We start from the raw sequence: 13,672 nt of genomic DNA on the forward strand, positions 1-13,672 counted from the left end.
TGGAGCTATTGTTTTCCTATCCTTTTTATATTTCCAAAGAATATTTTACTATGCAAGAAGCTTGCTAGTTATCCAAGCTACCAGAAAATAAGCACAAGTACTGAGCATGGGATGGGATCCAGCAATGCCATCTTTCTCCCCATTGTCCATGTAATTCTTTTGTCATCCATCCCAAGCTTTCTCTTGTGTCCTTTATCAGCAAAATACCAGCCTCTTCCCTCCCACTTTCAACCTCTCTGTTTTTATTTTGCTAGAGTACAAAAATGTTTTCTCACCCGAAGGAAGAAAATTATTGACAGCAAGAAGCTTTATCTCCCTGGGAAAAGTTGAATGCTATTGGACTACAGCTTGGTGAAAAGCCGATCCTTATAAGAAAAGGGGGACAGGGAATCAGTACAGTAAAAAAAAACAACCCAAAATAAAAAACCATGTTGTAAAGCCACAAAGACACAGAAATGGCCTGACAATGTGGATTAACTTTAATCTAATCTGACATTCTGCTTTTACCAGCAACCTCTTAGAAAGAAAACAAGGGTAGCTACGGAACTAAACATGTTTAGCATTTCATAAAAGACTGCCTTTGAAATGTGATCCTATGTAATCAAATTTAGTGTTTGTTCAATCTCCAACCCAGTCATCAGACTCTTTAGTAGCCATCTAAAAATAAAGGGGTTCTTTTTAAAAAAAGGTTTTCACAATGTTCTCCTCAGTGAGGTTTATTAAGATAAATATCTTGGGGTTAAATATTCCAGCAATTGGAATATTTTCAGTTTAGAATTTATATCCATGTATGTTAATATGTGTTGTGGTTAGCTCTGGCCCAGCTCCTGCCCCAAGGAATGTGCAGGTGGATGTGGGGGAGACATCCACATGCCGCAGGCATGTTTTTCTCCCGATGGAATCTGCCGATGAAGCCTACTCTGACCAAGGCAGCATAAGTGACAGGGAAGAGGGGAGCCCAGGAGGAGATCAATCATCTGTATCATCTTTGGATTCTGAACAAGAATTAATGACACATCCAGTGATGCATAGGAGACAACTGAAGGATTGTTACAAGAGAAAATGAGGCCACCTGTGGTTGGGTGGGGCTCCAGTAATTAGAGCTGCTGCTATAAATAGCAGCGTGTGGGTTTGGCCGTTGTGAAAGAGTATCTGATCGCAGTTCGTCAGGAATCCTGGGTTGCTTGTTGATTTTTCACGCCTTTGAAAACAAAGCAGAGCAACGTGTGTGTGTGTGTGTGTGTGTGTGTGTGTCTCACTTTGTTGGAAGAAGAAGGGGTGTGAAGTTTCTTCACAGCTGCTAGCTAAGTACTTAATGACTGCCTAAGGTTAATTGTACAAATTACCTGGTTGTTTTGGGACGAGTGCTCCTTGCAATACAAAAAGAGTGCTTAGTTTATTTTGAATTTTGGGATAAAGAACATTGTTTTGAATTTTCAAACGTGTGTGTGTGTCTGAAATTTGTACCCTTGAATTTTCAGGAGGTTCCTACCAGAGAGCTGGGCAGAACAATATGGAGAGTTTTTAACTCCCTTTGCCCCATAGCTTTATTCTAATCTGCTCGGTAATCAAATCCCTTCATTGACAATGGGGAAGAGTGCAACTGGCTATTTACAAAACAGCCCCCCTTTATCAATCTGGCAATCAATGCTCGTATTGGTTTTACAACAAATGATGCTCAGGGAAAGTACTAAAGTGAATAAAAGACGTTTTTCAAAAGTAAGGCTGGCAGATAACATCAACAAAGCCAATAAACTTGAAATGAAGGTGGCATAGAGGTGGAGCTCTTGCCTCACAATCAGGAGGTTCTGAGTTTGATCCTAGGTAGAGGCAGATGTAGAGTCTCCTATTTGGGCAGGTGTTGGACTAGATGACCTTCAAGGTCCCTTCCAAGGCTGTTAATCCTGTTAATCAACTTCCATATTTTGTTCCTAGTCTGGCCCTCTGGTGCCCTGGAAAATAGTGTGACCCCCTCCTCTCTGTGACAGCCCCTTAAGTATCTGAAAACTGCTATCATGTCCCCCCTGGACTTCCTCTTCGCTAGACTATCCATGCCCAGTTCCTGCAACCTTTCATCATATGTCTTGGTTTCCAGTCATTGTTTTTGCTCTCTTCTGCACTTTTTCTAGAGTTTCAATGTCCTTTTTATAGTGTGGTGACCAAAATTGTATGCGGTACTGTAGGTGTGGTCTAACTAGGGCATTGTAGAGTGGTATGAGTATCTCCCTAGTCTTGGAGTGTATCCATATTTAGAAAGACGATACAGATATTAAAATAATACTTATGGCAAAGCAATCAATGTCTCCTCCCTCTGTACGAGCATTTAACATAATACAAATAGGTAGTCCTGAACTTAAACTATTTGTTTAATCACCATTCAAACTTACAGCAGCACTGAAAAAAGGGGATTTATTACCAGTTTTCACACTTAAGACATTAGTTATGTGATAAAAATTCAGGCGCTTGTTACATATTTATGGCAGTTGCACTGTCTCAGGGTCATGCCTGTAACTTTCCCAACCAGCTTCCAAGAAACAAAGTCAATGGGGGAAGCTATATTCACTAAATGACTGCAGTGATTCATTTAATCACTGTGGCCAAAAAGGAGAACAACTCAACTAACAAGTGCCTTACTCAGCCACAAAATTTGAGGCTTAACTGTGATCATAGGTTGAGGACTACCACTACACTAAACAATGCAATTTTTTTATTTATTTATTTATTTATTTATTTATTTATTTATTTATTTATTTATTCATTTGTCCAACACACAAATACATAGGAAGAAAATAAACATGAAGTAATATATATAAGGATAAAAGTGAAAATAGAAGAGAAGATATATGAAAGGAAGAAAATATATATAATACAGTGATACCTTGTCTTACAAACTTAATTGGTTCCGGGAGGAAGTTCTTAAGGTGAAAAGTTTGTAAGATGAAACAATGTTTTCCATAGGAATCAATGGAAAAGCGATTAATGTGTGCAAGCCCAAAATTCACCCCTTTTGCCAGCCGAAGCGCCCGTTTTTGCACTGCTGGGATTCCCCTGAGGCTCCCCTCCATGGGAAACCCCACCTCTGGACTTCCATTGCCAGCGAAGCGCCTGTTTTTGCGCTGCTGGGATTCCCCTGCTGGGATTCCGCTGCTGGGATTCCCCTGCTGGGATTCCCCTGCAGCATCACAAGAATACGGAAGTCCAGAGGTGGGGTTTCCCATAGAGGGGAGCCTCAGGGGATTCCCAGCAGCACAAAAAACGGGCACTTAGCTGGCAATGGAAGTCCGGAGGTGGGGCATCCCAGTGGCGGCGATGGGTTTGTAAGGTGAAAATAGTTTGTAAGAAGAGGCAAAAAAATCTTAAACACTGGGTTTGTATCTCAAAAAGTTTGTATGACGAGGTGTTTGTAAGATGAGGTATCACTGTATATGAGATAAAGGAAGGACAATTGGACAGGGGACGAAAGGCACACTAGTGCACTTATGTACGCTCCTTCCTGGCCTCTTAGGAACCTGGAGAGGTCTATCATGGATAGTCTAAGGGAGAAATGTTGGGGGTTAGGGGTTAACACTATTTTGGACATATTGCTACAATTGTCATCTTAGTTTTTTAAAAAATCCCGACTTCCCCTCCTGCCTCCCATAGAAACTGATATATAGGCAGGGGTGGGCTACTGCCCGGATGGGGGGAACACAGTGAAGTAGAGAAAATGGAGCTTCACCCCAGAGCATCCAATTTGCATTGAAAGATGTTGAAAGAAAATAGAGGGCGTCCTGCATAAGCCACGCCCACAGTGTGGTAGTAAAAATTTTGGTAGTCTTTCACTGTATATTGGTAATCCTCAATGTACAACCCAAATGGAGCCTTCCCATTTTGATTGTAAGTTGTGGCGTGTAGGTCTTAAAAAAGAACTTGTTATGGGACAAAGTCTTTCCTTGATCCCATTCATCAGGAATTTTAACTATGGTAGCAGTGAGCTGAATAAGCCATCATATTTTTTAGTCAAAAAGAGGTAGAAGTTGCAATCCCAAACCTTTTCATCTCCTCTGTCATCCTGTCACACCCTTCCTGCTTCTGTGTTCCAGATGGAAATGCGTCTCCAGGACCAGCAGCTGGCTCGGCAGCTCATGCGCCTGCGCAGTGACATCAACAAACTCAAGATCGAGCAGACCTGCCACCTCCACCGACGGATGCTGAACGATGCCACCTATGAGCTGGAAGAGAGGGACGAGCTCTCTGACCTCCTCTGCGATTGCCCCCTCACATCCTCCTTCAGCCTCTCCACCCCACTCAAGCTCATTGGCGTGACAAAAATGAACATCAATTCCCGTCGCTTCTCACTTTGTTAAAGTGGGAGGAATGGGCACAGGGATGGGAGATATCTTCAAGACCTAGGAGAGGAAGCCCCTGTTATCTGGTTGGGAGATAGGCACAAGAGAGAAGAGAGTGTAAAGGGGCTCCTCCACTGATCTAATAGGAGTGAACTGTGGTGCCATTCAAGATAGTGTCCAGGAGGATTTGCAGATAGGTGGAGAGTAAGGACAATGAGGCTCCCAAAGGACCACATCAAAATTTAACTCATGCAGGCAGAAGCACCCCCTCTTTTCAGTGATTAAAACAAACTTATCCTAAAGCATGTGATGACATGGAGGTTCCCTAACTGAGAACAACAGGAGGAGAAATATAGCTGAAAACCATTACTGAAATCTTTTTGCCCCATTCAAATGAGAGAGATGAAGAATTCATGTTGCTGCAAGAAAGAAAGACCATAATGGAGGGGAGAAAATATTATATAACATCTATAAAAGCATTTCAGTTTAGTTTTTGTCAGTGGGATGCAGGTAATGTGTTGATGCGGTCATTTATAGAGATTCTCCAGAGTCATCCATGTCATCATTGTCCCAAAGATGCTGTTCAAAAGGCAACTAGACTTTCTTGGGGTTTTTTCCCCCCTTGAAAACATTTTGCTTCTCATCCAAGAAGCTTCTTCAGAACTGAAGAGGCTTCTAAGATGAGAAGCAATACATTTTCAAGGAAAAAGAAAACAAGAAAGTCCAGTTGCCATTTGTAAATACAGCTGTTGGTTTGCTTCTATGACCAACTAAGGTCTTCTTGTTGTGAGATGTGTCTTCTAGATCAGGAGTCTCCAACCTTGGCAACTTTATGATTTGTGGACTTCCACTCCCAGAATTCCTAAGCCAGCATGTGCTGGCTGAGGAATTCTGGGAGTTGAAGTCAAGTCGTAAATTTGCCAAGGTTGGAGAGCTTTGTTCTAGATTGTGCTAACTTGGGACAATTCTGTATTACAGTTTAGGTGGCTGGTGTCCCATGATGCTGTTTCTCAGACCTTCAGATTTCAGGAAGTTAGTAACGATATTTTGCTGGTGCTCAATCCAGACCGGCCATGAAAGATCTGACCAACTGTTCCTCTGAGGTTTTTTGCTCTTTTCAAATCTTATAGGTGAAAATTAGGCCTTAGTAGATATCACCCTCCTAGAATTTGTTGAAGCCAAGCTGCTGAGTTTCAAGTATGTCAGTTAAAGCTAGCTATTAATAAGTGCATAATCAGGATGTTCCAGAAAAAGTGGGATCAGAGTAAGCAAACCAAAAAAAAAAAAAAGGAATTATATTTTCACACAGTTTATTTCCATGACTTAGTACTGTTCATTACCACAGGATATGAAATGAAAAACAGTAGCTCTCTGACCTTGAGAAATGGAACCATCTTTTCCAGGATTCAAACACAAATGTGTAGGTACCGGGACAAATGGAAGGAATCACATCTGAGCCTTCTTTGTGAACTTCTGAGAAGCAGGTGATGGACATTGGTAGGAAGCCAAAAGTAGCATTTTGATCTGATGCAGCAGTTTAGTTATTTTATCTTGTAAATGTTTATTCTGCTCTTCTCCGCTAGTTATACCAAACAGGCTATATTGCTTCAGTTTTTCAGTCATTTCTGATCTTTTGTGATCTGAAGGACATAATACTGCCAGGACTAATGGAAATGATACAAATGAAAGGACATTTATTCATAGATCAACAGCAATAAGATTACTACAGAATAAAATGTCAGTTAAAGCAACAGAAAAAAAAAACAAAAATCAAGAGGATTTTGGAAGAGGATTTTCAAAGCCAGAAGGAATGCAGAAGTTCTTCAGCTATCACCAAAAATATATAAGATAATAATTTATACAAGATGGTTGTGCATTGCTCTCCAGACTGGTGCTCTTTATATGTGTTGAATGTATCTCCCGTTATTACAGCCAACATTGCCAAATTAGAGGGTCTCAAGACTGATTTTCTTTATCATATGTAAAGAAAAACCATGATGGCACAGTGGTCAGAATGCAGTACTGCAGGTTAATTTTGCTGACTGCCATCAGTTTGATTATTACCAATTCAAGGTTGACTCAGCCTTCCATCCTTCCAAGGTCAGTAAAACAAGGGCCCAGATTATTGAGGGCAATACGCTGAGTCTGTTAACTGTTTAGAGGGGGCTGTAAAGCACTGTGAAGTGGTATATAAGTTTAAGTTGTATTGCTATTAATATAAACTAGCAATCTCCCACTTTCCAAAAAGTCATACAAAAGTCTTATGCCAGAGAATTGATTTGTTCCCACTCTACTCCTCATGAAATTATGACAAAGCTTGATACAAAAGTACAAAGAGAGGCATTTAAGCTACTTTTCCAGGTAGAAAATGTCAGAATCATGGGATGCTACAAAAAAGATCCCAGGTTTTCAGACTTATAACCTGATGACAGCTGGACTAAGGACAGCTGTCATCTTATTAAGGTTGTAGAACATAATTGAACCTCAACTAGGTTCAGATACATTCTGGCTCTTGTCCTATCATATTTAGAAAGCTATACCTCAAAATCTTATGTAAGCAGTCAGTTTTTTTAAAAAATCAAAGACTTCATACATGACTTTGCAAGTCATTTTCTGAATAGTTGCCTGCAGGCACTTCCTCACTGTGAGTCCACGTTTGAAGTAGGAAAACAACATCTGTTTATCAAAAAGTAAGAAGGGTAATCCTTTTGGAGCTGGACTAAAAAAGAAAGTTCATTCATTTGGCTTAAGCAGAAAATGTGCAGGAATGGGAAACTTGGATATTTTCATTCCTTCTTGAAGAAGACAGCTATCCAGATGTGCACATTTAATATTATGCATACTACTATTCAGATGTGCTGCCTCAAATAGCCGATAATCATTTCCTCTTGAAACCGTTGGAGGTTGTTCTACCTCTGAGATATAAGGATAATATTCTGTTCATTGGCTTATTGATGGGATTCATTTTGTTTTAATGATACTATCCTTTTCTATTCAAATAAATGATTTGATTCTTTTGCTATTGATTGGAGGTGTTTATTTTCTGTTTCTTTTGGGGGAGGATTGGAAGAAAGGGGAAAACCTGAAGTAGAACACTCAATAAAGAGCTTAAACATATTTAATCTTCTTTTCTTAAAAATTCAACATGCCAAGATATCCTAATCAGAGGTTGGTTCCTCCCGATTCGGACTGGTTCACTATCACCCTCTGCTGATGTCATGATGAAGTCACAGAACCGATTTAGTCCTTGGGTGCCACCATCTTTAAAAAAATGGTTGGTTTGTTTTTTTGGGGGGGTGTTGAATTTTTTCCATGTTTTTTTCTTCTGAGCATACGCAAAAATGGAGTTTCCAGGACTGCACATGAATCGCCATCTTGTTTTCAGCTTTTTAAATATATATATATATATTTTTGGGGCACTGCACATGCACAAAACATGGGAGGAAGCAAACCAGTGGCAAGATAAGTTAGAATCCATCCCAGATCCAAATATTGTGTCTATGACTGTTGTAACAAGAAAATTACAGGGTGCATTCCAAAAGTAATGCAATTATTTTGTTTTAAGTAATTTATTGAACAGATTTGCACAAACACTTAGAATTCTTCAAAGTATTGTCCTTGGGCCTCTATACATTTTTTCCAGCAGTGCCCTGGAAGGTGTCTTCGTGGACCTCTCGCAAGGTCTTCCTCAGGGCTGATTGGATCTCTTCTATGGATGAAAAATTGGTTCCTTTCAGGGCTGGGAACAAAAAGAAGTCTGCTGGGGGAACGTCAGGACTATGGGGGAGGGGCAGCGTTGGCACCTGGTGTTTGGCTAGGAACTTGTGGACTCATAGCGCGTTGTGGCAAGGCACATTTTTCATCCATAGAAGAGATTTAATCAGCTGTGACAAAGACCTTGTGAGAGGTCCCCGAAGATGCCTTCCAGGGCATGTGCCGGTCATGGCAGAGTCGCTGGAAAAAATGTGTAGAGGCCCAAGGACAGTACTTTGAAGAATTTTAAGTGTTTGTGCAAATCTGTTCAATAAATTACATTTAAAAAAAATAATTGCATTAGTTTTGGAACACATCCTGTGCTTGTGTAGATGCTGTTGTCACATGGTTCAATCAGTAAATAGAAGTAGTCTAGTACTGCATGGCAGAAATATTTGAGAAAGGTACAGTTTGTCTACTTCTAATTATGTTAGGGACCTGTTCAGGAGATCCAGTATATCTAAATCCTCTTCCGCATCTTAATCTGTTCAAATCAGTTTAACAACGTTTGAAAATATTCTGACCATTGTTCTGATCATTCTCTGATTGTATAAATATCGGGGTCCCTTAAAATGTAGCAGTGTACCCAGTAGTGGGTTCTAAAACCCTTTGCTGCCAGTTCCAGTGCATTCTTGTACATGTGACCATTCTGCGCATGCGCAGACATGTACTGAATGGGTGGGCAGAACCTCCTGCTGCCAGCGCTATCAGTCTTAGAACCAGGCCAAATGGGGTGCAACCTACCTCTGAGTGTACCTTTAATCCAGGCTGCAGAATTCTGTTTCTGTATCTCTTTGCCATCCCCATTATTGCAGTTTATGGAAAGCGCTGGCTGGGCATTACACAAGTAGCTACTGTTTGATCCTTATTTTATTTATTTATTTATTATTTAGATTTGTATGCTGCCCCTCTCTGCAGACTCGGAGCAGCTCACAGCAGGATACAACAATTCATGACAAATCTAAATATAATTTAAAATATTTTAAAAAACCCATTTACTAAGCAAACATACACACAAACATACCATGCATAAATTGTACATGCCCAGGGGAGGTGATTCAGTTCCCCCATGCCTGACGACAAAGGTGGGTTTTAAGGAGTTTACGAAAGGCAGGGAGAGTAGGGGCAGTTCTAATCTCTGGGGGGGAGTTGGTTCCAGAGAGTCGGGGCCGCCACAGAGAAGGCTCTTCCCCTGGGGCCCACCAACCGACATTGTTTAGTTGATGGGACCCAGAGAAGGCCCACTCTGTGGGACCTAATCGGTTGCTGGGATTCGTGCGGCAGAAGGCGGTCTCGGAGATATTCTGGTCCAGTGCAATGAAGGGCTTTAAAGATCATAACCAACACTTCCTTGCTGGAATGAAGGACTGCAATCTTGGAGTAAGAATGATTCTTTATTGAACAGGAGGTAACGGTTACAGAACAGAACAAAGACAAAACATGGCGGTGCCTGGCAGCTATATATATCCCAGGCTGCCAGGCTGAGCCAACCAATCAGGTTACAGTATTTTCCTGCCCAAGGAATGTGGGGCGGGTACAAGGCCTAACTGTCCTCTGGACACAACAGCTACCTTTGCCAGATGATAGGAATCTGTTCTCTTATATAACTAAGCTGACCAATTTTTTTACAATGAAAAGGATGATGAAAAAATTTAAGAAAAAAGCACAACATACAAACATGCAACATTTATGTCATTATGAATAAATAAAATTAATAATTAAAACTAAAACTTTAATAACAACAGCAATAAAACTTTACTAAATCTATATTTAAATTATTTTACACTTGTGTTGAAAACAGGGTTGTATAAAATTGAATGAATGAATTAATGAAACGTGAATTGTACTTACCTGAGGATAATATTCACTGAGAAAAAAATAATTTCGTATTTCCGTTAGAAGAAAACACAAGGTATAATATAGAGGCAATGGTGGGAGACAAGTGTGAGACACGTGAAGTTCTTCTGTGCCCTGTGCATGCATTTCATAATCGTGTCTTTTCGAGAGCAATCATGGGCTTCCCTAAATATGCCCATGTCACACCAACACTCCGCAGTCTGCATTGGTTGCCGATCAGTTTCCGGTCACAATTCAAAGTGTTGATTATGACCTATAAAGCCCTTCATGGCACCGGACCAGATTACCTCAGGGACCGCCTTCTGCCGCACGAATCCCAGTGGCCAGTTAGGTCCCACAGAGTGGGTCTTCTCCGGGTCCTGTCAACTAAACAATGCCACTTGGCAGGACCCAGGGGAAGAGCCTTCTCTCTGGCGGCCCCGGCCCTCTGGAACCAACTCCCCCCGGAGATTAGAATTGCCCCCACCCTCCTCGCCTTTCGTAAGCTACTTAAAATCCACCTCTGCCACCAGGCATGGGGGAATTAAGACTTTTTTCTCCCCCTAGGCCATTATAACTGTATGCATGGTATGTTTGTATGTATGTTTGGTTTTTATATATTAAGGGGTTTTAATTTGCTTTTAGTATTGGATTTTATTGTATATTGTTCATGATTGTTGTTAGCCGCCCCAAGTTTTCAGAGAGGGGTGGCATATAAATCCAATAAAACTTGAAACTTGAATTGTAATGTCACATGACGCGTAACAGTCCAGTGCAGCATCTCTGAATACAGAGATTAGAAGATTAATTTGAAAATAATGAAAAGGAGGACAAGTAGGAGGACACTTTTCAAGGAAGGACAGAACCTACAAAAGAAGGACTGTCCTCCCTAAAGGAGGACAATTGGTCACCTTAATATAACCAATTTATTGCCAAACCAAAAGGGCCCCGAAAGGCAGTTCCTTCTGACCGGAGGGATACCATTTGCCTGCAGCAGCCTAAAATGGCCAGTAGGAGGTAGATAGAACCCATCTTTGATCATACCAGCTGCCGTTTCCATGAACCCTGTTAGCAAATATCCACAGCCAAAATTGTGTCAGGAGAAGGAGGAAGGCATTACTTTAAAACTAATGAAGACATTACATTGCCTCAGCAATGAATTAGACAATGGGACAAAGGCAATATCACAAGGACATTATATTAAAAAAGCTGTTACCAGGAAAAACTCATGCTGTGCTTACAGAGATATGAGAAAGAAGTTTAAAGAACACTGTTCTGGCAAATGACAATTTATTATTATTACTTAGAAACATAGAAACATAGAATATTGATGGCAGAAAAAGACCTCATGGTCCGTCTAGTCTGCCCTTATACTATTTCTTGTAATTTATCTTAGGATGGATACATGTTTATCCCAGGCATGTTTAAATTCAGTTACCGTGGATTTACCAACCACTTCTGCTGGAAGTTTCTTCCAAGCATCTACTACTCTTTCAGTAAAATAATATTTTATCAGGTTATTTCTTATCTTTCTCCCAACTAACCTCAGATTGTACCCCCTTGTGCTTGTGTTCGCTTTCCTATTAAAAAACACTTCTCTCCTGAACCTTATTTAACATATTTAAATGTTTTGATCATGTCCCCCCTTTCCCTTCTGTCCTCCAGACTATACAGATTGAGTTCATTAAGTCTTTCCTGATAAGTTTTATTCTTAAGACCTTCCACCATTTTTGTAGCCCGTCTTTGGACCCGTTTAATTTTATCAATATCTTTTTGTAGGTGAGGTCTCCAGAACTGAACACAGTATTCCAAATGTGGTCTCACCAGCGCTCTATACAGCGGGATCACAATCTCCCTCTTCCTGCTTGTTATACCTCTAGCTATGCAGCCAAGCATTCTACTTGCTTTCCCTTCCACCTGACTGCACTGTTCACCCAATTTGAGACTTAAAAAGGAAAACACAAATGCAATGGTCCAAAACTGTATAGGGAGTCTAATATATAGGCAATAAAGTCTTTAAATCCTTACCCCCATTTCCCATCCCAATTATTTTAATCTGATGTTACACAAGAAGAAAAGAAGTCAAATGGGTATAAAAGCATGTTAAACTATTCTCCAAAGGAAATAAAAGGATGTGGAAACACTGTACTGGGTGGCTGCCAGAATGAGGTTTTCTTCATTGGTTCTTTTTTTGATTTGCAATTGCTTTAGATCAGCAAAACATTGCCAAGGTGCTCCCCATATTTGACAAACTAATCTGTAGCTCGTCATTTAGATTTATGTTGAAGTCTCAGAACCTGGTTCTAGGACATTGGAAGGAATGTAAAATGTGCAGCTACCTTGTATTTTTATTTTAATAATTGTCATGTTTCCCAGAGGGAGAGAAAATTGATGCTTGTTATTTTTTTTTTAAATAAAGCTTCTCAATGCTTATGCCTGTCTTTGAAGAAGACTTTCTGCTGGGCAAGATGAAACAAGCAAGAACTTGGCATCCTCTACCTGTTAAGTGATCAAATGAGCCAGAAAAGGCATCTTTGGGATGTGCCTAGTAGCAAAGCTCTACCTCCAGCAATTTCAAGATCCAGGCAGCAGGCAGATGATCAAAAGGTTTTCCGAAACTGGAGTTTAAGAGATTACTGCTTAGTAAGAGTTGTGCAAAAAAAAAAAAAAAGCTGTTATGGTGTATTAGTAAGTTTTAGCCAGGGGCAATTTTATTTCAATTGTCTGGAAACCTCTAGCTTGTCCTTCATTGCATTGGGAAACTGGAAGACTTTATAATACAAATGACAACTCTCAGGATGAAGTCGCCTCCTCCCTCCCCCCTTTTAATTTTAGTATATAAAAAGTAAGCAGGTCAGGGATGCTTTTTCAGATAAAACACACCTCTGAGAAGTATTCGGGCTGAGCCTCCTGGTAATCATATGATGCTACATGCACACTGCCATTTCCTTGTATATTCCAATAGCATTCATGATTGATCTTCAACAGGATGGCTCAAAGTAGAATTATCAACATGATTGCCCTGAGGTAGCACAGATGGAATATTTTTCACATGCAGATTGAAAGTATTTTTAAGGTGACTCTAGGGACCAACCCATTTGGTGAATCTGACTCACTAATTGCTAATGAATGAAAAATACAGTAAATCTGCTTTACATGTCTTTGATCTGTCAAGTGGAAAATCAAAGCTCTGTATTGCAGATGGATATCCATTTGATATTAAGTTTGTCCAGAAGCCAGAAAGGTTTGCTTCAAGTGCTGACTCAAACTTTTCATTTGGCGCTACTGTAGTAACAAAACTGTACCAATTGGTTGGAAAGAAACAAAGCAGATATGGGGATTTTCCAATGTAGAGATGATTTATAAAGAGCCATAACATACAACCCTGGGAAAAGGAATAGTTGATTTAAAGAGTGACCTTTAAGCACTACACCAAACTAGTTCTAAAGATACGCTTGCTAACATGTAGGCTACTATTGTCCTTATGCTATCAAAATGTTATATGTATTTCAAGTTGTTCTGGGTGATCTGTTTTGGTAACCATTCCTGTGTTTACAGCAGCATATACAGTGATACCTCATCTTACAAACGCCTCATCATACAAACTTTTCGAGATACAAACCCGGGGTTTAAGATTTTTTTGCCTCTTCTTACAAACTATTTTCACCTTACAAACCCACCGACGCCGCTGGGATGCCCCGCCTCTGGACTTCTGTTGACAGCGAAGCACCCGTTTTTGCTCCTGGGATTTCCCT

At 40.4% G+C, this 13,672-nt stretch overlaps 1 protein-coding gene across 1 annotated transcript in view; it reads left to right on the top strand.

Moving 5' to 3' along the window:
* The window catches only part of FAM167A (family with sequence similarity 167 member A), a 34,688-nt gene extending 27,409 nt beyond the window's left edge, over nucleotides 1-7,279 (top strand). The window contains exon 3 of the mRNA XM_070741775.1: nucleotides 4,083-7,279. Coding sequence (XP_070597876.1) covers nucleotides 4,083-4,346 — 264 coding nt within the window. The 3' untranslated portion in view covers nucleotides 4,347-7,279. The remainder of the gene's footprint in view (nucleotides 1-4,082) is intronic.
* Nucleotides 7,280-13,672: the final 6,393 nt, after the last annotated feature.

Source organism: Erythrolamprus reginae, chromosome 1 (assembly GCF_031021105.1).
Source record: "Erythrolamprus reginae isolate rEryReg1 chromosome 1, rEryReg1.hap1, whole genome shotgun sequence".
Taxonomy (NCBI): domain Eukaryota; kingdom Metazoa; phylum Chordata; class Lepidosauria; order Squamata; family Dipsadidae; genus Erythrolamprus; species Erythrolamprus reginae.